Source organism: Pseudozyma hubeiensis (genome assembly GCF_000403515.1).
Source record: "Pseudozyma hubeiensis SY62 DNA, scaffold: PHS6, whole genome shotgun sequence".
Lineage (NCBI taxonomy): Eukaryota > Fungi > Basidiomycota > Ustilaginomycetes > Ustilaginales > Ustilaginaceae > Pseudozyma > Pseudozyma hubeiensis.
The window spans coordinates 150,635-178,097 of NW_012133788.1; the positions used below are offsets into that span (position 1 = coordinate 150,635).

The 27,463-nt window shown below is 57.0% G+C and overlaps 14 protein-coding genes across 14 annotated transcripts; 7 read left to right on the forward strand and 7 right to left on the reverse strand.

Annotated features, from left to right (window-relative positions):
• Nucleotides 1-188: 188 nt before the first annotated feature.
• On the reverse strand, nt 189-1,727 carry PHSY_000406 (hypothetical protein; the record flags this gene model as incomplete). The annotated part of the gene is made up of 1 exon (XM_012331046.1): nt 189-1,727. The coding sequence occupies one exon, from the start codon at nt 1,725-1,727 to the stop codon at nt 189-191; it is 1,539 nt and encodes a 512-aa protein (XP_012186436.1).
• A 125-nt stretch (nt 1,728-1,852) lies between these two features.
• On the reverse strand, nt 1,853-3,646 carry PHSY_000407 (p47 protein; the record flags this gene model as incomplete). The annotated part of the gene is made up of 3 exons (XM_012331047.1): nt 1,853-2,604; nt 2,700-3,224; nt 3,460-3,646. The coding sequence occupies 3 exons, from the start codon at nt 3,644-3,646 to the stop codon at nt 1,853-1,855; spliced, it is 1,464 nt and encodes a 487-aa protein (XP_012186437.1).
• Nucleotides 3,647-4,015: 369 nt separating this feature from the next.
• Nucleotides 4,016-5,461, reverse strand: PHSY_000408 (hypothetical protein; the record flags this gene model as incomplete). Its single annotated transcript, XM_012331048.1, has 1 exon — nt 4,016-5,461. The coding sequence occupies one exon, from the start codon at nt 5,459-5,461 to the stop codon at nt 4,016-4,018; it is 1,446 nt and encodes a 481-aa protein (XP_012186438.1).
• Nucleotides 5,462-5,680: 219 nt separating this feature from the next.
• On the forward strand, nt 5,681-7,201 carry PHSY_000409 (hypothetical protein; the record flags this gene model as incomplete). Its single annotated transcript, XM_012331049.1, has 2 exons — nt 5,681-5,833; nt 6,458-7,201. The coding sequence occupies 2 exons, from the start codon at nt 5,681-5,683 to the stop codon at nt 7,199-7,201; spliced, it is 897 nt and encodes a 298-aa protein (XP_012186439.1).
• An 846-nt stretch (nt 7,202-8,047) lies between these two features.
• On the forward strand, nt 8,048-13,051 carry PHSY_000410 (likely protein kinase; the record flags this gene model as incomplete). The annotated part of the gene is made up of 1 exon (XM_012331050.1): nt 8,048-13,051. The coding sequence occupies one exon, from the start codon at nt 8,048-8,050 to the stop codon at nt 13,049-13,051; it is 5,004 nt and encodes a 1,667-aa protein (XP_012186440.1).
• A 1,477-nt stretch (nt 13,052-14,528) lies between these two features.
• On the reverse strand, nt 14,529-14,861 carry PHSY_000411 (hypothetical protein; the record flags this gene model as incomplete). Its single annotated transcript, XM_012331051.1, has 1 exon — nt 14,529-14,861. One exon carries the CDS (start codon nt 14,859-14,861, stop codon nt 14,529-14,531), a length of 333 nt encoding a protein of 110 aa, XP_012186441.1.
• A 289-nt stretch (nt 14,862-15,150) lies between these two features.
• On the reverse strand, nt 15,151-15,795 carry PHSY_000412 (vacuolar protein sorting protein; the record flags this gene model as incomplete). Its single annotated transcript, XM_012331052.1, has 1 exon — nt 15,151-15,795. One exon carries the CDS (start codon nt 15,793-15,795, stop codon nt 15,151-15,153), a length of 645 nt encoding a protein of 214 aa, XP_012186442.1.
• Nucleotides 15,796-15,928: 133 nt separating this feature from the next.
• PHSY_000413 (hypothetical protein) lies at nt 15,929-18,862 on the forward strand (the record flags this gene model as incomplete). Its single annotated transcript, XM_012331053.1, has 1 exon — nt 15,929-18,862. The coding sequence occupies one exon, from the start codon at nt 15,929-15,931 to the stop codon at nt 18,860-18,862; it is 2,934 nt and encodes a 977-aa protein (XP_012186443.1).
• A 735-nt stretch (nt 18,863-19,597) lies between these two features.
• Nucleotides 19,598-20,602, forward strand: PHSY_000414 (hypothetical protein; the record flags this gene model as incomplete). The annotated part of the gene is made up of 1 exon (XM_012331054.1): nt 19,598-20,602. The coding sequence occupies one exon, from the start codon at nt 19,598-19,600 to the stop codon at nt 20,600-20,602; it is 1,005 nt and encodes a 334-aa protein (XP_012186444.1).
• A 1,195-nt stretch (nt 20,603-21,797) lies between these two features.
• PHSY_000415 (hypothetical protein) lies at nt 21,798-22,859 on the forward strand (the record flags this gene model as incomplete). The annotated part of the gene is made up of 1 exon (XM_012331055.1): nt 21,798-22,859. One exon carries the CDS (start codon nt 21,798-21,800, stop codon nt 22,857-22,859), a length of 1,062 nt encoding a protein of 353 aa, XP_012186445.1.
• A 404-nt stretch (nt 22,860-23,263) lies between these two features.
• On the reverse strand, nt 23,264-23,707 carry PHSY_000416 (hypothetical protein; the record flags this gene model as incomplete). Its single annotated transcript, XM_012331056.1, has 1 exon — nt 23,264-23,707. The coding sequence occupies one exon, from the start codon at nt 23,705-23,707 to the stop codon at nt 23,264-23,266; it is 444 nt and encodes a 147-aa protein (XP_012186446.1).
• Nucleotides 23,708-24,342: 635 nt separating this feature from the next.
• Nucleotides 24,343-25,182, reverse strand: PHSY_000417 (hypothetical protein; the record flags this gene model as incomplete). The annotated part of the gene is made up of 1 exon (XM_012331057.1): nt 24,343-25,182. One exon carries the CDS (start codon nt 25,180-25,182, stop codon nt 24,343-24,345), a length of 840 nt encoding a protein of 279 aa, XP_012186447.1.
• A 247-nt stretch (nt 25,183-25,429) lies between these two features.
• On the forward strand, nt 25,430-25,777 carry PHSY_000418 (hypothetical protein; the record flags this gene model as incomplete). Its single annotated transcript, XM_012331058.1, has 1 exon — nt 25,430-25,777. One exon carries the CDS (start codon nt 25,430-25,432, stop codon nt 25,775-25,777), a length of 348 nt encoding a protein of 115 aa, XP_012186448.1.
• Nucleotides 25,778-26,274: 497 nt separating this feature from the next.
• Nucleotides 26,275-26,598, forward strand: PHSY_000419 (hypothetical protein; the record flags this gene model as incomplete). The annotated part of the gene is made up of 1 exon (XM_012331059.1): nt 26,275-26,598. The coding sequence occupies one exon, from the start codon at nt 26,275-26,277 to the stop codon at nt 26,596-26,598; it is 324 nt and encodes a 107-aa protein (XP_012186449.1).
• Nucleotides 26,599-27,463: the final 865 nt, after the last annotated feature.

Sequence of the window (27,463 nt, forward strand, 5' to 3'; positions counted from 1 at the left end):
GTCGAACCAATGACATTGTATCACCACACCCATCCTGTGTGCACGCTCATGTGCCATCAAAATGCAACAGCATCAACATCAAAACTCGCCGAAAGTTCTGCGCGTCTTGTCCGTGGCATCTTTTCACAGACTGTGAGGGGGATTGAACAGCTGTATGTGATTCGTGCCATTTCTCTTGTTGCCACCTTTTAACCCGTCTTCGGAGACTTGCCCTCCTCACCCGCAATCACCATATTCACATCCGCCGCTGCACGCTCTCCTGCCTCTCCTCCTGCATCGCCATCCATCGATCCAACGCTGGCAGCATCTGACCTGATCAAAGACAACAGCTCGCTCTCGTACGTCAGATTATCGTCTGCCACCGCTGCCTTCATTCCCTCCCCGATCAATCCTTCCGCTCCACCCTCTCCCTCCCCTGCCGCTTTCGCATAGATCAACCAAAACACCCCCAAACAAGGATCCTCTTTCCTGCCCATCCTCACCTCCTCCTTCTCCACTCTCACCACCCTCCCTCCACTCACCTTCCACCAGGCTTCGCCGTGCTTGACCATGGTCACTATACGACCTGCCTCGTGCACGAGCACCGCGCACAGATCGTACGCCAGCTGATTCCACTCCGGATTCTCAGCTTCCCGTTTCGCTCTCTCCCTGACCGTTGCGCGTTTCGCATCTATCCTCCCCTGGACCTTTGCGATCAACTCGTCCGTTGCTACGAGATCCGCATCGACTGCAGCGACGATCTTGTCGATCTGTGGTGCTGCCTCCTTCAACGACGCGGATCGGACCTCATCTCCTTCCCCCGACCCTGCAGCCACTTGATCGAAATACCTCCTCGCACCACCCAGCACTTCCCCCACCGCCCTGCCCCCATCCCCCATCAACTTGCGCTTCCTCGTTTCCAATTCGCTGCGCATCATCTCCAACCTCACCATCTCCAAATCCTTCAACTCGGAATCCAACCTCACGCCCTGTCGTCGATCCCACATGAGCGAATCCAAATGAATCCTCTCCTGTATCGTGAACGCTGACTCGGTCGATGACACATTGGCATGATCTACCAACATACCGATGACATTTGCCGGGTTGGTCAACAGCGCCCCTTCTCCATCGGAGGCCAATGCGGTGCGCAGACAAGAGTACACATCCGAATTCACCGAATCGTGTCTCAGCTGGATAACCGATCTCCTTTGTTCCATCTTCGGCGGTTCTTCCACCGGAGAACTCACCGCTGCTGCGCCAGAAGAAAGGAACAACGCGTCGGTCATCCACAGCGCATCCGTCGCCTCCGGCTCGGTGGTGGGCGTGGAAAGGATCATCTCCGAGTACGCCGCGACGTGCTTACCCAACGACTCTACGAGAAATTCGTAATACAGGCTGGCGACTTTGCACGGTGCAGTGTGATCCGAACCCCGAGCAACGACTTCGCTCGGCGTCATCGCAGTAACGTCCTTGACGACGCACAGCGGGCGTTCGGTGAGCGTGGCGAATGCGAAGAGCGTCTGGATGCGCCGCGTGAGGTCGATGTGAGCGTCGAGTGCGGTCTGCGCGATCGAGTCGGAGGAGGAAGCGGAGTCGGTGGGCGGAGATCCTTTCCAGTAGTTCGACAGGTCTGAGCCACGCGTGTCGACGGGTCGACTCGCTAGGAACGCGGCGCGGACTGGCGGGGCGGCGTACAGAGCCTGCAGTATCGCCGCAGCCACTTCGAGCGACGCAAACGGTGCAACCATCGCCATCGGTGCTCCCGCCTCTCGACGTACCTGAACATCCGTTTCGAGGTGTTGCGGCAACGCCGGTGTGCGAGCCCCCGAGCCCGTCGACTGCAACAGATCGTGGTGGCTCTGTACACTTGCTTCTAGCGCCTGTCGTAGTTGTTCGTCTTCGGACATTCCCAGCTCCTGTCAAGTGTAAGAAGTGGAGAAAAAGTCAAGGTCAGCGATGTGATTCGTAATGTCGTACTTGAAGCGAAAGACCAGTCGTTCGGAGAGCGCACGAGATGCCAGCTACCTCTTCTCTTTACACCTCTGCCCCTGCGTCCTCTTCCAATCCCTCGAGACTGCGTCCTCCGTCCGTATGTGCGATCGCATTTGGTGATGAGGCCCATCTCGGACAGCGTCTGCGGCGCGTTGTTCGGTCTGACGAGTTTGCTTCGATCGCGCAGCCTGTAGCCACGGCCCGGCAGCTCTGGTATCGCTTCCTCCTTCTCTTCTTCCTCCGGCGGCATATCATCGTCACTGATCTCCACGACGTCATCCTGCACGTCGTCCTTCACCAGCTCCATCTCGTCGTGTCTGTCAGGCGCACCAGCCGCACGTCCCTCGTAGTCGAAGCGAAATCCCGGCGCGCCTACTTTGCCCAACCATGAAGTCCAGCTATGGTCGAAATGCTCCCCGGCCACCGTGAGGCTGTCGCGGAGTGCCTGTTCCATCTGTGCGTCTTCGTGCTCTTCCTCGGTCCATCCTGTGGTGTCACTTACGCCAACTGTGCTTGACGGGGCTGCGGGGGTTCGGTAGGATTGTTGCTGGGATTGGTGATCTTGCAGCGATGCTGCCATGGCTCTTCGGAGGTCGTCGTCTGCTTCGCCGTCGTTGGTCAAATCTATTACGTCTGTATTGCGCAATGAAGAAGACTAGTCAGCTATGGACTGATTTGGCAAGATGGAGAGGCCGTGAGCTGCGCACCTTTGTTGTTTGCACCCCAACCTGTGTTCGATGTTGGTGGTGGACCTGGGGGAGGTACGTAGGCAGGGTTGTTGGGGACGTCCCATTTAGATGCAGCCGACTCATCGAACCCTTGATAGGGAGCGACGGCGTTGGACGTGCTCTGCGGATTTGTGATCGTCGGCGGTCTTTGCTGTGCGTGTCGAAGTTTAAGGCCAGGATCAGGGTCAGCACTTGCAGGAAAGCATTGAGGAAGGCTCCGTTGACAACTCACTTCTGGCGGAGGGTCGTCAAAGTATGAGTTCATGGCTCGCTCGACATCCCAATTGGACCTCTCCAACACGGTCTCGGCCTGGTACTCGTTGCATCCTGTGATGGACGACACCTGTTGTATCAAGGAGGGGCGGTCAGCCATCGTGCAGCGTTGGGTGTTCAGGGCGCTTTCAGATGCTGAAAGGCCGAGTGTTGGCTTGTTCTGGCTGCCTTGACGGCGCAGCTCGATGAAGAGCAGGTGGATGGTGGTACGACGGTCAGAAGGATGATCATTACCAACACGAGCTAAGTTAGCTGCAAGTCAGTGCGCGTCAGACCAACACTTTTGGCGCTCGCTTGAATGTGGAGTATAGACCGCTCTCCTCTGTCGGCCGGAAGTTCATTTCGAGACTTTTCTTCCAGATTTACCAAAAAAGTCGCCGCTCCCTTCCGATTTCCACTCTCGCTCACCATCACCAACAACCACCACCACCTTCGGTACCGTCATCACCCTCGCCAGCGATCTAGCTCCAGCCCACGCATCACATACTCACCATGAGGTCATCAGCCATCAGACTACTCAAAGTCAAGCCCCTCCCCGCATCAGCAATCGAATCACTGCGTCTCCCACCATCAACCTCGGCCCAAAAGACCACCACCACTACGGCATTAGCATCGAAACCCGCGAGACCAGCAGCTTCCACAGACGTAGCAGCTGAACTGGAACACAAGCTCATCGCGCGTCAAGAGCTCGGACCCAATGTGCGCTTTGAAAAGAACGTCAACAACAGAGATTTGTACTGGAAGGTGAGTGGCAGCTTGCACGGTCGCGACAGCGTTCCCGCCATGGTTTGAGTCTGCGTCGGTGACAAAAGCTAACTCTGCTTATACATTCATACGCGATTTGCTCTTACAGGTGTCGAAACCACAGCGCGACGTTCTAAAGAAGCTCTTGAAAGAGGCATAGCTTTTCTGGCACCCCGCAACAGTTGTACTTGTATCTCGACAATCTCATAACCGCAGCATCAGCATCAACCTCTCGATTAAGGGACGCAACGAACGTGTGGATTAAAGGGACTTATGAAACTACATGCAGCTGCGCTCTGTCAAACAGGCAATCTCGTCCAACTCGAACTCGAACCGAAAGTTGGCGTGTGGAACGGAGCGTTCTGCAATGAAGAAGTCGAAGCAGCCGAGGTCAAGCTATCACATCGACCTCGACCTCGATGTTCCGACGTGGGTCTGGATCGAGGTGGGGTATTGGCGGGTGTCAAGTTGTACGGTCCGACCAACCCCGTCGGCGACGCGGAGGGCAGAGCTGGAACTGGAGGAGGAGGCGAAGAGGACGGGCTATCTTTCGGCGACCTAGAGGAGCTGCAGAGACTCTTGGATCTGCTTCGCATCGGATTCCTCACGGGTCGTAGCGGTGGCAGTGGCTGCAGTGATGGCTGACTTGCCTCCGACGGCCACCATCCAGCTGATCCCTGCGACAATGGCTCAGAAGCATTCACTCGGATAGGGAAAGGATACGCTTCCACCCCATGTCCAAGCTCAGCCTTGAGCGAAGCAAAGCTCTTCTTATTCACCTCGCTCTCGATCGTCCTGCTCGACTGACGCTTCATCGACGACGGAAGCAGAAGCTCGTACGGATCCACCATCTCTTCCCGCAGATCCACCCTCGCTAGCCACGACGCATCGGTGCGAGTGGAAAACGTCGAGAGCGAAGGACTGATCTGCCTAGACCAGCTGCCTACCTCACCCTCGTCGCCACCCATGTGGACGCGCAGACCTCTGCTTGCATCTAGACGAGGTGGAAAAGCGACGATGCTGGCTCTGCGAGCGCTGGTATCGCTGCTGCTGTGCATGCTCGTGGGTGAAGGAGGTGCTTCGATCGGGTAGAAGTAGGTGTTGTCGCCGAGGTTCGGCGACGAGGCGCCGACCTGGTCCGAGGGCAACTGTGCTTCGCTCTGAACCGACAGGCAGACTAGATCCGAGATACGATCGAGAGCCTCCTTCTTCTTCTGCTGCTCCTTCTGCTGCGTCGATTGGCGTTGTTTCTGACGACTGGTGTCCTTTTGCGGCGGATCGAGCGGAGTAACCGATCGAGGTTCGTCTCGCGATCGACTGGCGAACGGATCGACAAAGCGAGGCGCATCCGAATGCGTGTTCTCTTGGATCGCCTCGTCGACCAGTGCCTCTGTGCGCTGTTTCTTGGAGAAGAGCGACTTTCGACGACGCTGCGGCGCCTCACCGGCGCTCGAAGTGCTGCTCGCCGTCGTGGTGTTGGAAGAACGTCTCCTCCCAAAAGTGTTATCAAGCCCCCAGCCGTGAGCCTGACCAGAAGGCGGTGGAGATAAGAGCTGATTGCTGAGGCAGAGGGGCGATGTGTTGGTCACCCACGCTTGCTCGAGCGCTTCGTTCAAGTTGAGCGCCGAAGTGCGTACACATTGCGGGTCGGTGGTCGAGGCAGAGTCGCGAGTAAAGAGACGACGACCCTTTGTCGCCACCGCGGAGAGCGAGTGCGGGAGCGAACGTCGTTCGACGGTAGGCATGGTTCGAATATGATGATGCGGATGGTGGAGGGCAGAAAGGAAAGTTGTGTATCAATGATGTTGATACCAAGGACAATGATGTCGCTCACGTTCAGATTCATGACTGGCAAAAGCTCGTGATGATGCCATGCTAGTCTCTCTGATAGTGCGCACACAGCCCAGTCAGGCACATCGTCCAAGACTTCGAAGCACGACAAAGCCTGCAACGCGAGGCCGACGATGGCTGCTCGTTCAGACCATATGCCGCCTCGAGCCGAGTGCCACTCATCGACTGCATCGTGGCTGATCATGCAGTGGCTGATTACCACAAGAGGGCAAGCGAACCCAGAACGGCGGATGATGCTGACGGTGCTCAACAGAGATATTCACATGGTAAACGGGTTCTGCAAGGGTCTAGATGTGACAGGTCTGACAGCCGAAGCATCTTGCAGCAAAGAAAGATACATGGTACTCCCAGCGCCATGTCAGACGATTCTCGGTCAGGACCAAGGCAGAGGACCGGGGCGAGAGCGAACTGTTCACTGTGTTGGATCGGGCACAAGGTGATAGGCGAGCCGTACGGTTGGCTGCCAGGGAGTGTTGAATGCATGGGTAGGTACGCTCGTCGTCTGTTGATTGCGAGATTTAGTGATGAAAGGAGAAGAAAGTTGATGCAAGGAGCTTCGGTTCAGTGCGCGATTCGTCTAAAAATCCATAGGCGAGACAGAATAGATTGACTTTCCGCCAGGTCGTCGGGTCATTGCCGAGCTTGTGTGTACAGTATGTGGGAAAGGTACTTCATCAAGCTGCGATCGACAGAAAGTATCGTGATTCAAGCGTTTCACAGGCTCGCTTTGCTTCCGTATGCTGCAATTGGAGGTGCCGAATGACGGAGTGGTGATCTTGGAAGCCAAAGCTCCATCCATCGGAAGTCGCCGATTGACCGTTGAGCGTGGTGGACTAGATCGGCAGCTCACCCGATGCCCTCACTTTAGTCGACATTCGCGCCAATGACAGGCGGCTATCCTTGAGCCGCGCTACAGACACCGTCTGTCTGCGCCGCCGCAGCCGCCATCGCAGCACCACCAGCAGCAGCAGCGACACGATCAAAGTGCGGAGCAGAACCGATCGAATGGGTTTGCGCTTCGACAGAGTGTCAAGTCGACCGCAACCAAGCGCCACATGCTCGTCGGCGGTACCGGATCACATCTTGACATCCGCAACAGAGATGCGAGCGGCTGGTCAATCGATGAAACGAGATGCTGGAAAAGCCACCCAAGATTCGCTCGATCCGTCACGGCGGAGCTGAAGCTGCAGCCAAGATGGGGTTGCTCGCCACTCTCCCACTCACGACTCCTTTTTCGTGCAGAAGGCTGCATGCTCGATGCCCAGACGTGCAGTAGACTCAGTCCACACGGCTTCTACGATCTACGATGCGCTCTGACAGAAGCCGCCAAGTCGGAGATGGATAGGTCTGACCGAGCTTTGCATGCGTGTGTCAAGCGCCTTCCATTTTTTTTCTCCGCGAGGCACTTGAGCAGCAGCAGCAGCAGCAGCAGCAGCAGGGGCACTCGACGCGAGTGGTTTCCAAGCCAAAAGAAGCAAGTTGAGTTGGACTTAGTGAGCGAGGCCACGCGAGTCGCTTCTGTCGTGCAAGCCTTATTTTCACTTTTGCCGTTGGGCGTGCTTGAGGGATCTGCGTCGAGTGAGACACCGGTTGCGTGGTTGCAAATTCGTGTGTTGATCTGCCTCGTGCTGTAACTTTGAAAGAACAACACTTTTCAACCCTCCCCATTTTCTTCCCTTCCTCCTTCTCCTTGTCCAGCTCAAGCAGACAAGCGCATCCGTCGCAATCTCATGTATCGTTCCAATCCATTCTGAAGAATACCCTATGAGCTCGTTCGAACTGGCCTCTCACGAGTTGTTCGAATAGCATGCACATCGTTCTGAGTCAGGCACGTATTTATGAACACCGCAAAGTATTGTATAGGCGCTTAGGTGTCGGCAAGCAACTTGAAATGCGTCGCGTGTGACTGAGCCGAATTGGCTCGAATTTTAATTCAAGGCAACTGGCCGCACATGCACGCCGCCTTGGTGGGGTCCAAAGCGTTTTCCGATTCAAATCACTTTGCTGATCAAGTGTTCATCGACATCACCAAACAACACCATCACCATCACCGCCTTATCCTATTCATTCAGTCGCCGGCGCGGCCGCTTCCGCTCCCTTACGCGCTACACACACACGCTGCCCGGCAGAGCCCCGTCCCCGTACTTCGAGGGAACGGAGTCACCAGACCCGTAGTTCGTTTCGATTGTGGCTACTAGGTCCCACCAAGCCTCTTCCATCTCATATCATCGCCTCGGAACGTTGCTTCCAAACGAGTGACTCCATCGCCAATCAGTAACAGCAGCCTAGCTTTGGCTCTCTGATCGTGCACACGGTTCTGCGTCTATCTTTGCTTATCGATATCACTTCGAGCCGCCGAGCCATCGCACGTCTACCAGCGTTCCGACAAGAGGCCACTACACGCCATGCTCACTACGCCGCACCTGAACCAGCTCTGATCCAATCGGCGACTTCCCAAAGCAGCATTCGTCCCCGTTGCCATGCTGCGCAACCTATCGAGAGACCACGACGACACGGCCTCAACCTCGTTCGTCGGTCGCATCGCTCGGTATCGCAGACCGAGTACTGCTTCTCCACATCCTTCCTCACACCCATCATCTTCTCCATACCAACAAGAGTCCTTCTCACCCCACCTCTCCAAGCACAACCACCTCTCTCCCGAAGAGACGCGTTACTACGCCGACGCCAGTTGGTCCAAAGCCTCCGCATCCCCATCCCCCAGCATCAATTACGACCGAGACCTTCCTCAACTACCTCCCGAAGCGCTCGTTGACCTCGACTCGAACCAACTTGCGTCTCGAGACTGGCCGCGCACCGATGACGAGGTGCGTTCCCGCCATCTCTCCCAGTACGAAGCCTTTGAAACGCCCGTGTGCTCCGGACAAGCCAAGTCCGAGGGTACCTCCAAACAGTCAGCAGCATTACGCTTCGCCACTGCTTCGACCTCGGCAGCCGTCTCCGCAGCTGGTTCCGGCCTTCGCAAACTCGGCAAAAAGGCTTCCGCAGCTCGCCTCCGTCGTCCCAACACGACCGCACAGCTCGCTGCGGCTGAGCTCGATGCAAGCTACGCAGCCATCCGCAGCGCGTCGTCGCCACCTAGCTCTGCAGGCGACACCGACTCGCTCAACCGTACGGCTCAGAGCAGCTTCAGCACGTCCGATGACTCTGCGCACACTCGTACCCTGAGCTCCTCTCAGGAAACCAGCCACACCATACACACCTTCGTAGATAGCGCCGATCCAGCCATCGGGCTGCCTTACGATGTCGCGCATAACGTCCATGTAGACGTCGGTCCACATGGCTACACGGGCCTACCATCCTCCTGGGCCCAGGTGCTGCTATCCGAAGGCGTCACCGATCAATCCATGTACGAAGATCCGCACGCTGCTGCCAGGCTGGTCCACGAGAAGACCGAGTACTTTGTACAGCGCGCCGTCGAACAAGGAACCCATCCGGACCATGCTCGGCGAATCTTGTCTCAGAGGCTAGCAGCCGACCCGGACCTCAGCGCCGTTCTGGCTTCAGCAGCTGCTGCTCCGTCCGTTGTTGGTCGGCCGCGCCGCGACAGCATCCAATCCAGCGCTAGCAGCTCTTACAGCAGCGTCCTGGAAAAGGGCTGGGATCTCGCTTCACCCACCAAACCTCACACACCCAGCGATCTCACGCTGCTGCCTGCAAAGAGTCCGCTCTTGCCCGATTTCGCCGCAGAGGACTTTGACGAATGGTCTACCTCGTTGCTCAGCTCCATCCCTTCCAATGCCCACGATGCGAAGGCCCGGCCGTCCCAAAACGCAGACCAGACTACGGACAAGTCGTCCCGGCGTCGCTCGAGATCGCTCAGCCAGTTGGCAGGTGCCAACAATCTCAATGGTCTTGGCATCGGCATCGGCAGCTCTGCTCACGCCACGCCAAAGCGCGACATTCAACGTGCAAAGGACCTTCTTGGAGCCACGGACGCAACACCAAAGGCGTCGCAGCGCATGCACGCCTCGCTCGGCCTCAATGCAGGCCTTGATGGGCTTTCTGCCCATCAAGCTTCGCAGACGAGCAATGCTACCGACGATGAGATGCAGGAGAGTCTGCGCGAGAGTCTCGATTGGCCCAAGAAAGCCAGCACCCATCTCGATGATGAAGAAGCCGAGGTGCAGCACGTCCAGATTGCGCAGGCCGCCATCGTGGCCAAGGGCGTTTTGCGACCTGTCCGCGCAAGCCAACTCGGCGCTCGCAAGGTCTCTCCATCGGCGGCCAATTTCGAGTCGAGTAGCCCTCATATGAGTCCGAGCTCGAGTAGCTCGAACTTGCAATCACGCCAGCCACGGTCGCCTTCGTCGCTCTCGGACACGGCTATGTCTCGTGGTGGTTCCGTCGACTCGTACGCAACCGCCAGATCCAATTTGGCGCTAGGCACACGCGGAAGCCTATCAGACGCACCCCACAGGATCCTCACCAAGAATCTCTCCAACTTTGCTGAGAGTGATGTGACCAACTCGCCCATCGAGACAAGCTCATCTGGCCATTCGTCAACACGCATGCGAAGTCCTTCCCTCACCGTAGCGACTTCGTCTATGGGGCATGGCAGCTATGCAGGCGTTCCAAATCGCGCCTCGCCTTCTCCGAGTCTATCGGTTCGCGACACTGCTTCGCCCGATTTGCCGCCTAAGCACGGAGACTGGCGCTCCCGCTCGCCAGCAGTCTCCGTCACTGCTGATTCAGAAGCAGAAGGCGCAACCGCTTCATCCGAGGCACTCCACGATGCACAACATGCCAAGAGAAAGCCTGCGTCCCTCGATGGTGTCCACACGATGGGTCACCAGACACAGCACAGTTGGGCGAGCTCTGCGCCTTCCGTGACTTCTTCCGATGGCAATCATGGCGTCGGCAGGGGTCTCGGACTGCGCGAACGCCGTCACGCTCCACCACGCATCTATCCGCCTTCCACGTCGACTCGATGGGCCCATCACCTTCCGCACCAGGACGACGGAAGCAGTCCGATGGGTTCTGCTGGCTCCAGCAGCAGGCGAATGCAGCCGTCACCAACCATGCAGGCGCCCATGCAAAGGAAGGCGTCCGCCGACAGTCTGGGGTCCCGACCGGATCGCAGCCCCATGAGCGACCACTCACACGGATCGACGTCGAGCGTGCAGTTTGGCTTTCGAAGGCGCGAATCCGACGGCCTTTCTCAATCGAGCCACGGCCGCTCGTCTGCCCGCAACTCGACTCGTGACTCGATGGGGCCGCCACCTCCTCCGCCACCCAAGCCAACGCCCGCACCTGTGGTTCGAAAGATTCTGCCCGGAGCCGATGGCTTCTACACCATGCCTGCCACACACGCAGCTGCATCTCGAGGCGATGTCGGCAACGCTGCCGCTCTGCCTGGATCTGATCTCCTCCAACCGCCATCTCGGTCACCGGCGGCTTCCCCGGTGTCCCGATCCGAATCGTGCGACTACCACGCTACGATCGAAGAGTGGATGCGTGCCGACTATTTGGACCGCTCGCCTGCGACTGCAACCTTTTCGGACGCCTCGCGGAGCCCTGTCAGCAGCAACCGCGATTTGCCGTTGCCTCCATTGCCGAGCGAGGAGGTCGAGGAGGGCGGTGATCATCACAAGGCCCATCAAGATGAGCGCGAGTTGCAATATCTGCAACGTCCGGTCACTGCGACTTCTGCGGGATCGTCGATCGAAGAGCTGCTTTCGCCACGAGCGACCGAGTCGACATGGCGCACGGCAGACACCGATGCGTTAAAGCGAAGCTCCGGTCACACTTCTCCGGCAGCAGAACGATCGCCTCGTCTACCCTCTGTCCATGCTCCTCGGCTCGACATGAGCGACATTTTTGCGAATGCTTCGGCCTTCGAAGCAGCTCTTTCACCACCGGCGTCTCCCGCCGAATCCGTCGAGGTGCTCGATAATTGCGACCAACCTTCTCCGGCGGACGGAGCAAGACGCGCCATGCCCGGCCGGGCCATGGACAAGAAAGCGAAGAACGCGAGCAGAGTCAATCGCGGCCGCGAGAATGGCCGTGACGCTGATGACACTCGATCGATCATCTCGATCGGTCCACGCGCACAAGACGATGCGCGGCGCTTTCCGGTATCGATGCACTACGCCAGCGGATTCGACACGGCATCGATGCTAGGCGACGACTCGGAAGCGATTCGATCGTTCCGTGAGCTGATGCTGGCACGCCAGTCGATGGATCTGGAGGAGATGCTGCCAATGCAGATGGGACTCGAGTCGGCGCCGCCAGTACCGGCGTTGCCCAGCATGCAAGAGCTCCAAGCCAAAATGGCCGCGGTCGACCAGATGCGCGGTCAAGAGGCGCAACGAACACGAGCTGCAGAGCAAGGCAAGAAACAGGGAAAAGAGCCGCTCAGCGCGAACACGGCCGTCAGCGCTGCTGCCTCACCCAGCCTTTCGCAGTACGAACTAGACTGTTCAGCGGATGCGCTTTCCCCAAAGCTTTCGCATCTGCGCGACGCTATCAAGCTGGAGCCGCTGCGAAAGGACGTGCTGTGCGATCTGCAAATGATCGGCGATGGCGAGAGCGGACCGGTGTTTGCGGCTAACGACGTGGTCAAGAAGCGACGCGTCGCCATCAAGGTGGTACGATTTGGCACGGATCCGGACGAGGAGCCGTCTGGGCGATTGTTGGGGCTTGTCAAGGAAGTCGGAGTATGGCGACGGTGCCGACACGTCAACGTGTTGGACCTGTACTCTACAGTGCTCACGGACGAGGCCATCTGGATGGTGCACGAGCTGGCGGAGCGGAGCCTGGCGGACGTGATTGCGTGGAAGGATGGAGGCGTGGACCTTTCCGAGCAACGCATGAGTCGGATCATGGGTGATCTGGTGGAGGCGCTGCAGTTCCTGCACGGCAAGGGAGTGATGCATCGGGATGTGCGCTCGGACAACGTGATGGTGTCTAGCACCGGTGTGAGCAAGCTGAGCGACTTTACGCACGCGGGGTTGCTGAGCGCGGGCGTCACCACGCGTCACTCTGTGGTAGGGACGCCGTACTGGATGGCACCCGAGGTGATCAAAGCGAACAAGTACGATGTGCGCTGCGACGTGTGGTCGCTCGGGGTGGTGCTGTGGGAGATGATCGAGGGAAATCCGCCACGGGTCGAGTTCCCACCCTTGCGCGCGATCACGCTGACGGCAACGCTGGGGTTGCCGGCGTTGCGTGATCCGGGGTCAGTGTCGCACGAGCTGAAATCGTTTTTGCACTGGGCGACCGAGATGGATGCGGACAAGCGACCGAGCGCCGAGATGCTGGGGATGAGCGACTTTTTGGCGGATCCATGCAGCCGTGCGAGCATTGTGGCGATGCTGGAAGAGGCGCGGATCGCCGAGACGGAGGCTAACAGACAGGAGAGCGAGGGGATGGGAGGCGAGGATGAGGTTGTGGGCGCGGGTCGGATGAGCGATGTTGTGCGGCGCCGAGAGAGTTGGAGTAGCGACTCGACGACCAAAGGATGATGGCCCGGAGGACGGCGATGGGTGCACCAGCAGAACGGCAGCGCTTGAAACGTGCTAAATAGATACAGTACTTTAGCTTTACTCCTTGCGGGTCCGGACGCTGTTTCTGTGCTGTGTGACCCAGTCGAACGGATTGCACGCTGCTGGATTCAATGAGACTTGTCGTCCAACGATACTGTAGAGCGGCAAAGGTGCCTTTCATGGCGATGGCTCCTTTGTGTGAGGAGACCCGCAATTTGTGGGGCAAGCTTCTTCACAAAACCACGACCCTGTCTTGTTCCCACCCAGCCGCACAAAGGGCACAATGTCTGATCTAGTGCACCCTCATTTCAGCGGCGTCTATCTTTCCCACACGACTGAAGACGCAGCAATATTTGGTTGTGATTGCGAACAAAGGGCAGCGAGCGATTCGCTCACATGTGGTTGGAGCGGAAGAGGAACTGCTCCTTCTTGGCTCTTCCAAGGGAGCGTAATCCGTTGTTATTTTAGATTTATTTAAATTAATTGATTCCTGAGACGCGTCAAAGGGAAAACCGGCTATCTCGCGCGTAACCTGGCAGGCTCAAAAACTTTTCGGGTTGCAGATCCAGTGTTGCAAGGTACAGGTACGGAAGGAAAATCAAAGTTCCTTGGACCCTCTTTTGCCAACCAACCTTTGCAAAGCTCAGCCGGAACATCAAAAATGTGGAATGCCGGCCAATTGGATGTGACGCGTTAGCTAGCAACCGCAGCGATCGATTTCGTACAGCATTCGCGCAAACAGAGGCGGCTCACAAGTGCTTCGAGAGCATCATTTGGGTCGAACCATGCCGATTGGAACAGGAACGACGATGGAATGATCCGAGTGAGACGTTCGAGAGAGAGTGTATTGAGCCGTTGTTCAAGCCTTGTGGTGTCGAAAAAGTCACGTCGGATCGAGTTTTTCCAAAGGGAAAAAAGTGTTTGTTGCGTGCGTGTGTGTGTGTTGGCTCAGTCGAGAAAGACACAATTCGGGTCGAGTCGAGTCGAGTCGGCCGTCAGAACAAGAAAGAGTGCGGCAGAGAGAGGCGTATGATGCGTATGCGTGTGTGGTGCTTTCAGTCAAGTTGCATTTCATCAGACTCGAACCCGCTCAGTCACTCCTTTTTTGGTGGTAACAGCCGAACGCAACGCCGCCATCTTCATCATCGCTACCATAGCCATACGGAGAAGGGAAAGAGACAGAGACAAACAGCCAGCAACGCGTCGTCTGCCGCTCGTCGACCTTGTTCTTTTTCTACCATCACCACCTTCGCCCTACAGCTTCGCTTCCGCACGTCGCAAGCTCGACTCGACTCGATCTGACTTGACTCGATCCCGCTTGTCGTTGCCCAGCATCTCGCTCATCCCAAAAGGCGCTTCCGTTGTCTCTCCGAAACCCACGCCATCCCCTCGCAAGCCCGTTCCATTCGTCTATTCGTCCTCGATCGTGACTTCGGCTTCCAAACTCACTCCGTATTCACTCGCGAGATCTTCGGTATTTCCGCTCAACAGCTTGGCCCTCCACCGTGGCGACGCACTTTCGTTTCCATCGACTGAGCGCATAGCTTTTCGACCGGCTCTTCCTCCGGACCGTCAGCAGCTTCGTTGCAGCATTCGTCTTCTCGCGAGCTCCGGCTTCAATAGGCGCAAACCTGCTTCTGAGCCCCACGAGGCATCGTTGCAAGCTTGGTTCCGGCCAGCACCCTCGACGATCGTCATAGTCCTCGCCAAGCCGCTGGTCGGCCTGAGCTGCATCCGCTCTTGTCTCTGGCGCATTGCAACTTAAGCAAATCGACCGCTTCCTTCTCATCGTAGCCACTGCAGCTCCTGCGACGTTTCGTTCAACAGCATACACCAATCAAGTTCGGCATTGCACGGCATCATTGCATAACATCCTTTCCACGTCGCTGCTAATCGCCTCTCGGTCCGCTCACGTTTCGTGTGCTCTTTGCACTCCGGGTTCACAAGAATAAAGTATCATCTCTTCAAGCGTCATTGCCGCAGTCATACGCTCATCCCCGTCATTGCTCATCGCATCGCTTCGGTCCATGCAGCCCTGCTTGTTCGGATTCAGCTCGCAGCACAGTAACGTGCTCTAATCATATCCCACATTCTGCCGCGGCTGGACAGCTTTCGCCGCTCTTTTCCGCATTGCAAAGCATCGTCAGATCTGGTCCCATACGCCCACACCCCGCATCCCGCGCAATCTTGAAGCTCGCCACCACAACGATGCCAGTGTCATCAACATCCACGGGCGCGCCCCACCGGCGCAGTCGGTCGCAAGATGGAGCCGAAGCCAATTCCTCGCACATGCCCTCGCCAGACCACAAGCTTTCGGCACATGCCTCGCCCTCTCCCCTCAACGACGCTTCCCAAACATCGCGATGCGTCTCGGCCAGCTCAACCGCTTCCGACAGGTCAGACCGTCTGGCGTCCACCTCTCCGTCTTCCTCTGCACTCAATTCGCGCAGACCCAGTACCGCAAGATCAGAAGCCTCGGCCAAGATGAAGGCTACCCTCTCGGCTGCCTCATTGGACAAATCGCTGGCACAACGCGCAGCTTCAGCTGAACGCTTCTCGAGCAGCTCCGCCAAGGATCGAATGCAAACAGGCTCCTCTGCAGCCTTCACCGGCGACGACGCATCCTTGACAGCAACCACGACGCCGCGTCGCAAGAGTTCTGCCCCCGCTGAAGCTCGTTCACAGCCGTCCAAACAGAGGTCGGCTACCGTCGACGACGCCATCTCCCACCATCCAATCAGTTCGTTCAGAACCCAAGCCGCCAACCTCCCTGCCATCCCAGTACAAGCCTACACACAGACCACGGCCCATCCAGGCCAGAACGGCGCCCAATCCCCCTTCAACGAAGCCGAACCCATGAGCTCTTATGCCACACCCTACTACCCCCCATCCCGGCCAGCCAACAACACCGCTCCCAACATGGCTTCTCCCAGTCGTTCTGCACCTCTGCAGGGATCGCCAGCGTCGCATCCGAATGCCGTCAACCCGAGCACAACCTCGTCTGCTTCTCCCAATGGTCGCACGCGTGCTCAGACAGCCGCTCTTGCCAACGGTGCCTCGTCTCATACCTCCAGCTACGGCGTCAATGGTTCCAATATGTCTTACAATGGATCCCGCAGCATGCGCACCAGCCCTCAGATGCGTGCCGTGTCGCATCACAACCACGCGCTCATCCCTTCCCTTCAGAGCCTCGGAGCGGCCTCGGTTCAGGGCGCTGCAACAAGTCCGAGCCACTCCCAGCCACACTCCGGTCCGCATTGGGAACGCCACACCACCGAGCTCACCAACTGCATCATCGCCTTCCTCTCGCCCATACTCCCCACAGAGGAAGAGTATCGCATCAAGGAAGCCACGCGTCGCCAGCTCGAGAAACTCGCGCTTCGCGTCAGTCCTGGATGCAAACTCCTCGCTTTCGGCTCCATGGCCAACGGCTTTGCTCTTCGCAACTCGGACATGGACTTGTGCTGCCTCATGGGCAAGGGTCAAGACGGCCAGCCGACAACGCAGCACACCGCCTCCGAGCTCGTCGAGACTCTGGGCCAGCTCATCCGTCAAGAGACCGATTTCACCGTCATGCCCTTGCCCAAGGCCCGCATCCCCATCATCAAGATCAACCGCTCTCCGACTCTCGACCTGCCCTACGAGATCGCATGCGATATTGGCTTTGAGAATCGTCTCGCGCTCGAAAACACGCGCCTGCTGCTCAGCTACGCTATGGTTGACCCGCAGCGCCTCCGCACGCTCGTCCTCTTCCTCAAGGTGTGGGCAAAGCGCAGAAAGCTCAACTCTCCTTATATGGGTACGCTGTCCTCATACGGCTATACGCTCATGGTGCTCTTCTTTTTGGTGCACATTAAGAACCCTGCTGTGCTGCCCAACCTCCAACGTGTGCCTCCAACACGCAACATGAGACCCGAAGAGATGGAGCTCAACGGCAACGACATCTACTTCTACGACGATGTGGCAACGCTGCGCAAGACGTGGGCCTCCGAGAACACCGAAAACGTCGGCGAGCTGCTCGTCGACTTCTTCCGCTACTTTAGCAAAGAGTTCGGATATGTGCGCGACGTGATCAGTCTCAAGTCCGAGACCGGCCTGCTCTCAAAAGAGAGCAAGAATTGGAACGCCGAGCTGTGCATCGAAGATCCCTTCCAGGAGGGGTACAACGTTTCGCGCACCGTTACCAAGGACGGCCTGTACACCATCCGAGGCGAGTTCATGCGTGCCAGTCGCATCCTTACCAACACGCGCGGTCAAAAGATTTCGGTGCTCATCGCCGAGCTGTGCGAGGAGCGCGAGGATAGTCTTAGCCGTGCACCGGATGGGCCCAGTCCCATGAATCGCTATGCGTACAACCCGCACCTCGGCATGGCGGCGGGCAACGCCACCAGCTTCCATGGTACAGGCGCGACAGGTGGGCGTCATTACCGAGACACGTACGGCGCCCATCGACGCTACGATGCCAGCAGCAGCAGCGGTTACGGTGGAAGCTTCGCTTTCGAGCAGATGGCACGCGGGCTTGGTCAAGGTGTCGCCTATCCGCCCACTGCCGCCATGCTCGCGCCGCTGTCGCGAACGCACGGACTCAATCCCAAGCCGCAACCCCCGCGCTTTGCAGCGGCCGCCCAGTCGCACAACACTGCAGAGGCTGCCGGATCGTTCAGCTCTGCTCAGAGCGATTCGGGTGGCTACGCACCGATCGACTTTACGAGAGCTAGCATCGGCCACGCTTCGGCGCGCACCTCGCCCTCTTTCAAGCATGCCGTCCCTGCCGGATATCACCCCTCGAGCGGCGCCGGTGCTCAAGAAGCATTCGCGTACGGTGCCGAAATTAGCTTTGGTGCGCCTACTCTGGCCTCCACACGCGATGATTTGGGGAGCACGCCACGGGGCAAGACGTCGCGCTCGTTTTCTGAAACGCTCAACCGATCCAAGTCGCTGCCTCGCGCTGCTGCTCTGGCCAACGGTGTTCATCTCCGAGCGCAGCTCGGGTCCAATGCTACTGCTGCTGCAGCATCGTTGGCGCCACACGTGCACGCCGCTGCTGAAGGATCGATACCGACACCCGTGCCTGCCACGTTCTACGAGTCGAGCTCGCCGCAGTCCCTTACGCCAGCGGATCTCGAGTCGCGTATAGCTACACTGTCAGTACAGCAGGCAACAGCGGCAGCTCCAGCGTCGGGACCAGGATTTGGACCGCGCAGGTTATCCAATTCGAGCCACGCTTCGTCCTCGGCGCTGTTTGACAGCAACAGCGCCAGCACTCTGCTGTGCTCATCTGCCAGCTCGCCTTGGTCATTGGGTCCTGCCGCCGGAGATGGTCGTCGACCGTCGCATCCACAGCAGCAGGCAGACACACACGCTTTGGTGCAAGAATACCTTCGTCGAGCCGCTCAACTTGGAACCGAGCCGATGCTTTCCATCGACGCGGACAAGCTTGCGCTGCGCATCGACGAGGATGCTGTCGACGAGGACGACCAGGACACGGGCTCTGTGATCAGCGAAGCGACGCTGGACGAGTTGGCACGGCTGTCGGAGTTGGACGATGCAGACTCGTCGGGAGCGAGTCCCGAGTGGCGAGCGGTGGATGCGGCTAAAGCAGCGAATGCTGGGGACAAGGAGGTGCCGTCTCCACCGAAGACGTCACTTCGATTGCCAGAGTCGATCCTGCAGCAGGCCAAGATGAGGAGGAAGGCGCAGCATGCAGAGGCGGCGGCGGCGGCTGCAGCTGCGGCAACCAGTGGCATTGCTAGGAAGGACCGGGAGAATAGCACGGCGAGAATGAGCTGAAGTTGTCGCACAATTGAAGAACGTTGAAAGAGGAGTAAGGTTGAATGAGTGTGTTGTCTGCGGTGAACGGTTTGGGTTGCGTGGAAGTGCGATCCGAAGGGAAAGTGTTTGTGACAGACACGATCTGAAGCCACCGACGTACACACTGGATCAACTCCAACCGCGTCGTCTATAGGGTCGCTAGTAGGTCGATCTGGCATCCTTTTCCCACTCGCGACCTCGCGCCAACAAACCCATTCTCAGTGGAGGATGTGGTTTGACTCGAATGGTGTTGAGTGAGATCGGTGCACGGGCGAGTACCTTTCAGAGTCTCACCTAAGGCTGTGTTGCTCAGCTGGTGATCACCTTGTCATTCAGGAATGCGTTCGCCATGCTGTAGACACAGCGATATGCTGTACAGTCTGGATGGGCTGTGAGGGATGGACGTCTCGAAGGGGGAAAAATCGGAAGTCGGAAGGCACGAACGTGGGTTTGGTGTGGAGGCGTGGCGTTGCATACGCCGTTGGTTTTCGCATCAGAACCTTTTGGTTCGACTCAAACACCATTTGTGAACGGGCTGAAGGATTGGACATCATCAAAGCGGCATTCTGCATTCGATCGATCAAGGAGAAGAACAAGTCGCAGGGCGGTTTTGGCGGTGTTGCTTCCAAGCTTGCTCCAACATTGACAGGTGGAAAGAAAACTGCACTTTGATCGCTGACAGCCTCACTGGCTTCCAGAGTAGCCTCTTCCGTCATGCCGTCGGATATCAACGATAAGAACCGTCGATCCGGTGATCACTCGCATTCATCTCGGCGCACACACGACCCGTCAACGTCGTCATCTTCTCGCTCTCAATCCGCACGCGCCCGCTCTCCCTCTCCATCCACATCCATCTCTCTTCCATTCGATGCCTCTCCGCTCACCTCCGACGACTACTTCATCCGTTCCAGCGAGTTCAAACACTGGCTATCCTCCAGCAAGCAGCTGTACCTGGATGAGATCTCCTCCGCCTCGGCACGACGTTACTTTGACCGATTCGTACGTCGATGGAACGCTGGTCGACTGGACGATCCGTACTACAGCGGGACGATTCGAAGTCTAGACAGTTCAGCTGGCAAAACACGACACAAATGGAGTTTCACCACGCATCAAGGGTACGCTTCGGAGAAAGCAAAGTTGGAGTTGATGAAGGATTCGATCGACACGCTAACGAATGGCGATAGTAGAGGTGCGAGAGAGGCGAGGGATGCAGAGCGACGAACGAAACGCTCCCACAATACGGAGGACTCAGAGCGCGGTAGCCAAGCTCGACCTTCTACCGTAGCGCAAAGACAGTTCGATCGTGAACACCAACGAGATCTGGACCGCATCTCCTCGAGTCAAGACCGAAAGAGACTCCGACAAGACGCAGCCGACATGGCAGAAGAACAAGAAGGCAAGAGTACGGGTAGAGAAAGAACGATGGAGAAAAGGAGGGAGATCAACGCTGATAAACGCGCATTCGCTGAAAGCAGACGTCCAGACGGGCTCGAGCTCGACGACAGGGATATCTACGACGATGAGCGCAAAGCTGGAAGAGGAGATGAGGACGCAAGAAACAGGGGGAGGAGCAAGAGGGAACAAGCGAGGCAGGAGAGGTTGGAGGAGAGAAAGGAGGAGTTGCAGGGAAGGGTGGATGAGATGAAGAGGAAGGAGGATAAGACGATGGACATGTTCAAGGCGATGGCTAGGGAGAGGTTTGGCGGTGGGAGTGGGTAGCTGGAGCAGCGAAGTTGTGTCCATTAACCATCAGGGCAACCGTGCGTGCCGACGAGCGCAAAGGGCACCGGTTTGGCTCGAAGTCGATCCCGGCGAGAAGAGCACGACGTTGTGAGATTCTAGACCCGCTGCGCATTGACAGGAACCACTATTCTGCTCTGCCGAACCAACACCATTCTGACAGGTGGGAAACCACTTCCGGCGCGCCTGTCGGACGGCTTTGAGGTCTGTTTGTTGCTTCCACCGCCTACCCACCGGCACCCTTCCTCCGTAGCCGCTGCCGTCTGAACAACGCTTTGCGATGCAGGAAGAACGCCGCACTGTTCACGAACAGCTTAGCATGGGAATCGCCTAGCATGGGAATCAAGGATATATGCCACGTTGCGTTCCTGGAACACTTTTCCAACCCGAATTTTCATCTTTTTGACAGCCTCCTTATCGCGGGAAAAATTCAACACCGCTCGAATGCCTGAAGGGTCTTTTTATTTTCTCGAAATCTGCAGCGTCCCCGGTCGCGAACGGGAGCGAAACCGCGTAACCCGCCAGCTGAAGGAGAATGGGCACTTGCAGGGTTGCTGTCAATTTCTGCTCATTCCGTTCCCGAATGCGCGAACCCGGCGGACTTGGTATGGTTCGGGATGGGCCACTTCCACGAACATGAAGATGGTATGCGGGAGGGGTGAGATTCTGAAGCGTACGCTTGTGAGGGTGCCCCGCGGGATGTCGCTCCAATCTGACGTTTGTTCCTTGGTCGTTCGGGATAGCGGTCGAGGTGGAGAGGTTCAGAGTGCGCCGGCTGCGGGAGCTGTCAAGATCCTTTCATGTGATCTCGGTAACACGATGCCCGGCGGTTGTGCTGGAGGCGAAGCTGAATTTCATGTTCGGGAATCGATGAGGGCGAAGGCGATGAACCGAAGGCTGTTTGACAGCTCCCCTGAGACGTCGGCTCGGACAAGGAATACAATCGCAAGAGCACCACGCTCCAGGTAATCACAGAACACCTCTTCGCAAACTCAGCTCAGAGCGTGAAGACTTCGAGGTCCATTCTCTTCCTACACACACCCTCTCCTGTCACCACCTCCTTTATAAACAATCATCTCGCCGTTGAGGGACCCAAAGGGAGATCCATATATCTCCACGAACCATCAACGCTCCCACAAGTCGCGATAACACTCTCACAACTCGCCCCGCGACGATGCTCGACAAACCTCCGGTACCCAAACGATCGGAACGAAGACGATCCTTGTTCGGAGAATCACGCCCGAAAGTGATCGCCCCGCCACCACTTCCAACACCGTCTTCTTCCCAGTTGTGCATGATGATGGTGAAGCCTTCTGTGCACGTAGCAACGCGGTCGATGGAGATGGGACAAGGTGGTGCGAGCGATGTTGCGCCTTTGAAGGTGGGGAAACGAGCTTCGAGTGGAAGCGCATATCGAACGAGTGCAGCGATCGTTGCTGGGACGTCGTTCGACATGATCTCTTCACCGACCATTTCGGGGGATGCAATCAACATGCACGATATCACGCCCGCGGAACCTGTCCCACATCGAGCCTCTCCCAACTCACCGCCACACTTGCGCCAGTCACTCGCATCACGGTGGTCGGGTAGCTCGTTCCAAACACCGCCCACACCTCCGCTCGCCAGCACGAGCTCTTCGGCAGCCTCGGACTGCTCGCAATCCTCCCGATCGTCTCTCCGCTCCTCCTCCCCCTTCAAATCACCCCCCTGCGACCTATTCAGCACGTCTCACAAAGACGATCGAGCACAACCACCGACACACGTGCACTCCCTTCGATCGAATCACCTCGATTTTCACGTGGATGCAACCACTCGTCTGCGCGAGACTACGACTCAATTGTCTTCACCCAAACCATTCCGCGCCGAACGCATGTGGGAGAGCCTGCAGCTGTTGATGGAACAAGTCTCGTCGGATCTCACACTTGTCTCGTCGAACAACACGAGTGCTCCGCACCGTCGGTCCGATTCGCCGTACGAGCCGACGAGCCGTTCGTCATCCGCCTCGTCCTATTCTTCCACCTCGTCGTTCGTTGCCACCCCGACTTGCACGGATATCCCCGATTTCTTCAGTCGAGAAGTCAAGAAAGTTGCACCGGAAAGGTCGTTCCAACGAGGTTGCAGAGAACAGTCGAGGGAGATCGACAGGTTGAGGTGCGAGCTGCAACGCATCAGGGTAGAGATGGAGGGTTTGAGGTTGGAGAATCGCGAGTTGAAGCAGCGATGGGAGCGGGTTTGAGCGAGAGGTTTGAACTCGGAAGCGGATCGTTGGGGTTTTGGGATGGATGTGAAATGAATGATTTGACGTGGAGAGTCTATGTGAAGGTTGAAAAAGAAATGTGCGATGAGAAGCGAACGTCGGCATGTGAGCCCGGAGGTGTCATCTCTTGTAAGATCGTGCTAAGAGGAAGCATACTTTTGCGTGCCCAGTGTCTGAGTTTTAACTGCAGTCGTCGAAGGATTTGATGGATCTTGCTGTACAATGCCTATCCGCGCGCCCATGCAGTCGACTCTTGTGTCGTCACGTCGTCACAGATGGTCGAGCAGAAGAGATGATGGAGGCGATGTGTCATCCCTGGTCAAGCCTCTATCCCTCGACACGCGTATCGACCTTTTCTCCCCTCTCCCTCCTCCACCACTCCGTCACTCTTCCTCGTCCCGCATCTCGCCATCCTCAAACCACCACCTCTCCACCCCCTCTGCCTGCTCCCATTCCTCCCTCTGCAACTCCCCCTCGATCCTGCTCAAATTCCTCAACGCCACTCTCACATCCACTTGCTCTGGAAACTTCCACTGCACCCACCCCCGAAATCTCTTTGCGCGTGCCACTGTAAATCCGATCCAACTTTGGGGAACGCAGAAAAACGCGATCGTATCAAACTGATTCCCGAAGGCCAAGAATCGTCCGTGTTCGACGTGCTGCAGCCCGACTTGGATGGTGCACGAGAGGGTATCGAAGAAAGAATCTCGCAGCTGGGGTGGGATGCGGTAGTGCATTTGGAAGGGTATGTAGGGGTCGTCGGTCGTGGAAGGGGGCGTGGGGAGTGAGGTGAAGAGGGTCTCGTTGGAGGGTGGGGGGCTGGACATTGTTCGGGAGGTGGATGTGGGGGGTTTCTTGAGGATGTAGCGGTGACCTTGTGATGACAATGAGAATGCTGAGACGGATACGGAATCAGAGCGAGTGAAGGAAGCATTCAAGCATTCAGCCAATACCAAGCACAGCTCAAAGATTGGTCAAGTGGCTCATGACATGGTTCGTTCCGCACAAAGCCTTGTCGGATGAGCAAGCCGAAGCCATTCACAATGCATTGAAGCCCATCGCTCCTACCACGAACGATGTGTCTGAAAATCTCATCAAGGTGTCGTAGGTCCGATTTCTAAGGTGAGCATTGGTCGTGTGAGTGTCACAGAACCGGCGACATCTGATGATCCAAGTTGTGCGAAGAACACAACGCGACGAAGCGGCTAATGACTCAAGTCCCAGCAAGACACATCGATCCGCATGTCAGTTATGGTTGGAACAATCACGACTTCAACTGGGCACAACGACCGATGCGTCCCCTGCAGCAACTCTGTCCTTCGTTCGTCTATCACACTCCACCTCGAGGAACAAGGTTCGCATAAGCAGAACCGGCCATAGCTCGACAGCTGCAACATTGCCTCTACAAATCGACGTCTCTACATCCCGTTGAATCGCCACATTCTGCGCTCCTCTTTGGCTCTTACACAGCCTTCATCTGGTCCTTGATCGCGATCTTCGCCTCCTCCTTCTTGGCCACGACATCTCCGACCTTCAAGCCGGTCTGCTGTTCGACCGTGTTCAACCCTTCCCTGACGCCCTTCTCGGTCTTATCCTTCAGCTCGTGGATGTTCTTTGTCGTAGAGTCCAAAACCTTCTTGCCCTGGTTCTGCCAACTTCTCCTCTGTTCCGTAAGGGCGGGGACGTATTTCTGTTCGACCTGGGTGTAGTAGTCTCCGAGGTTGGAGGCGAGGTTTGGGTTGAAGTAGTTCAAGCTGACCACAAGGGCTAGGGGTGGAGTGAGGAGTCGAATGGGGAAAGCGCGGTAGCGGGTGAAGATGGATCCGGCCAGAGTGGCGACACCGACGTAGAGGAGGCCGGGGGTGAGGGGTTCGGTGGGGGGTACGAGGGATTTGACTTCGCCTTCGATGGATCGTTCGATGTTGATCCAGCGATCGACGAGCGAGCGGACCGAGTGGCGCGTGTCGGTGGTGAGGTGCGAGAGCGTACGGCGCGCGGATCCGACTTGTCGTTCGAGCTCGGTTTGCACGGGTACGATTTCCACCTTGGGGTCCGGTTGAGGGTAGATCGGAAGCTGTAGGGTGAGTGAGCAAGTCAGGGAGGGATAGGAAGGAGAGGTGTAAGTTGACTGTCGAGTGAGCTGCATAGCAGCATGAAAGATGTTGTCTTCTACGCAAAGATCAGCGCTGGGGAAGCTTACCTTGGATGCACCGCTCGAGCTCGCCTCGTCATTGTAGATCGGCTTGGCCATGACGATGGATGAAGTTCCTGCAATCACGGCGACCGAGACACCTGCTGCCATCCTGGCCGAAGCCGAGCGCGCCTATCGACAACCCAACAAAAAGATCACATCGTCCGTGCAGTATTGTGGCAGTTGTCAGCGATGCAAGCTCTTCAACCCTTGTAACGTTTGGCCCAATACCTACCGAAGCTGCAATCATTTCGGGACCCTCGTGTGTAGAAGTGTGACCTTATTTCCTTCTACGATCCGTGATGGGTTCTCAGAATTCCGTGTCCCTTGAGCAAAGTGGTTGAAGAGGCAGGGAGAGATGGAACAGCGTCGGAAGGAAGCGAGAAGCGATGTGGAGCGGGAAGAATGCAAAATGCAATATCGCGATGGAGCGCAGCGATTCTTCCCGTTGGCAGCACACGGCGCTGTCAGTGCGCAAGTGCCGACGTGGTGTGGAGCTGCCTGGAATTGGCTCAATTCGGAAGAGTCAGGATTGACTGGCGACGGCAACGCTCCGCACGTGACAGCGCTGTGGAAATTGGTGAGACTTGTGTGCCAGCCGAAATGTAACAATCACGCGTTCTTTGACAGCTACGCTCAGGAGGGATGCTTCTTCGTCGGAGGCTTACGCCGAGCATTTCTACCGGATGCATGCGAAAGACAATGACATTCCAGCAACACTGAGAAGCCATTCGACTGACACCTGCATACGATTGCTCGATAGAGTCACTTCAAGCAAAGTGAGTGCAAAGGGGTAAGCAATCTCCTCGTCTCTGGCTGCCTGCTCATCCCCGTCATCGCCATACTGCTGCCGCCTTTCCCTTTAGTCGGTTGCATAGACGATCGCCTGGCTTTTGCGAGCCAGTCGAATAGCTGGCCTTCTCGTTCGTATCTAGTGGAAGCAGGAGCCCTTTTCATGTCGAGTGCACCATAATGAGAAGGTGGTAGAGTTGCGTATATATCAAAGCTATTTGCTCTCTGAAAGAGCGTGTTCGTCGCCAAGATGGCGCCGACAATCAAATCTTCACACAAAATCACACAAAAAGCTCGCAAAGAAAATGCTATGAGAGAGAGGATGGTGGTGTAGGGATTAGCGGATGCGATGATGAGAGGACAAAAAGACGAGAGGGAAAGCGATTGTTCCTAAGCTAGATGAAGGCGAAGATGCAACCAAATCGGATCGAAAGCAAGCATGGCGAGAGCAGATGCTTAGTTGACCGAGATGGGAGTGCACGAGGTCTGGACGAGACCGTTGTTGGCAGAGCCCTGGCAGCAGACGGCGGTGTTCTTGCAGGTGTTCTGGACAGCGACGGCGACACCGAGGACACCGACGGGGATCTGCTGGCAGTCAAGACCGATGGCACCGTCAAGAACCTCGTTGAAGGCGAGACCGAGACCGGCAAGGGCGTCCTGGGCCTGCTTGCCCTGCTTCTACTCGTGTCCAATTTTGGTAGAGAAGGAAGAAAGTATAGACAGTCAGATCGCTGATCAAGATTGTCGTCGGAAAGAGAATGTTGGTAGAAAAACACTTACGATCTGCGAACAGCACTGAGCCTGGCCGGTAGAGCACTGGCCGTTGCCGTTGTGCTCCGAGGAAGAGGGGGCCTTGGGGAGAGCCGAGGCGACGGCGGCGAAGGTAACGACAGCGGCGAAGATGGTCTTGAACTGCATTTTGATTGAGTTGGGTTGGGGGAAGCTGAGAGCTAAAGAGAGTGTTGGAAGAGGGTAGAGAAGAGTAGAGTGGAGTGGAGTGGATGATTGGATTGATGATGAAAAGAAGAGGAGGAAGACGCCATTTGCCTTTGTTCTTATACCTTTCGATGACCAGGTCCAGCTTGTTTGGAGCGAACGGCAAGCGTGCCAGCGACGGCGAATAGCGCTTGCTGCGTAGGGAAGCAGAGGCTGTCTCGCTGCTGTGTCTCGAGCAGAGCTCCCAGGGCCAACCGTACAGCACAATCAACAGCGGCTACGACGGAAACGTCAACAATAACAACATCAAAACACCATCATCGTCAACAGTCCGCAGGTCGATGCACGCGTTGTCTCACACGCACTTCATCTGTCACTCGCTAAACGCCAAGCTTTGGCAGGAAAGTTTTCTTCCCTCCGACGTATACCAGTCGGACGTAGAGCGTACAATGACATATGATCGGCAGGTCCAAATCTGCTTAGGCGAGGCGTCTGACATTGGACATGTCAAGGCCATTTCCGGCGATCAAACGAGCATTGCATGTGCACCACAGGGCAGGCGCCACAAAACACGACATTCTGATTGCATGTTTTGATCGGCGACGTCCCAGCGTCGAATCCGGTCAGAAGAACGGATTCGGCGGCGGCAGCGGCGGCCAAGAAC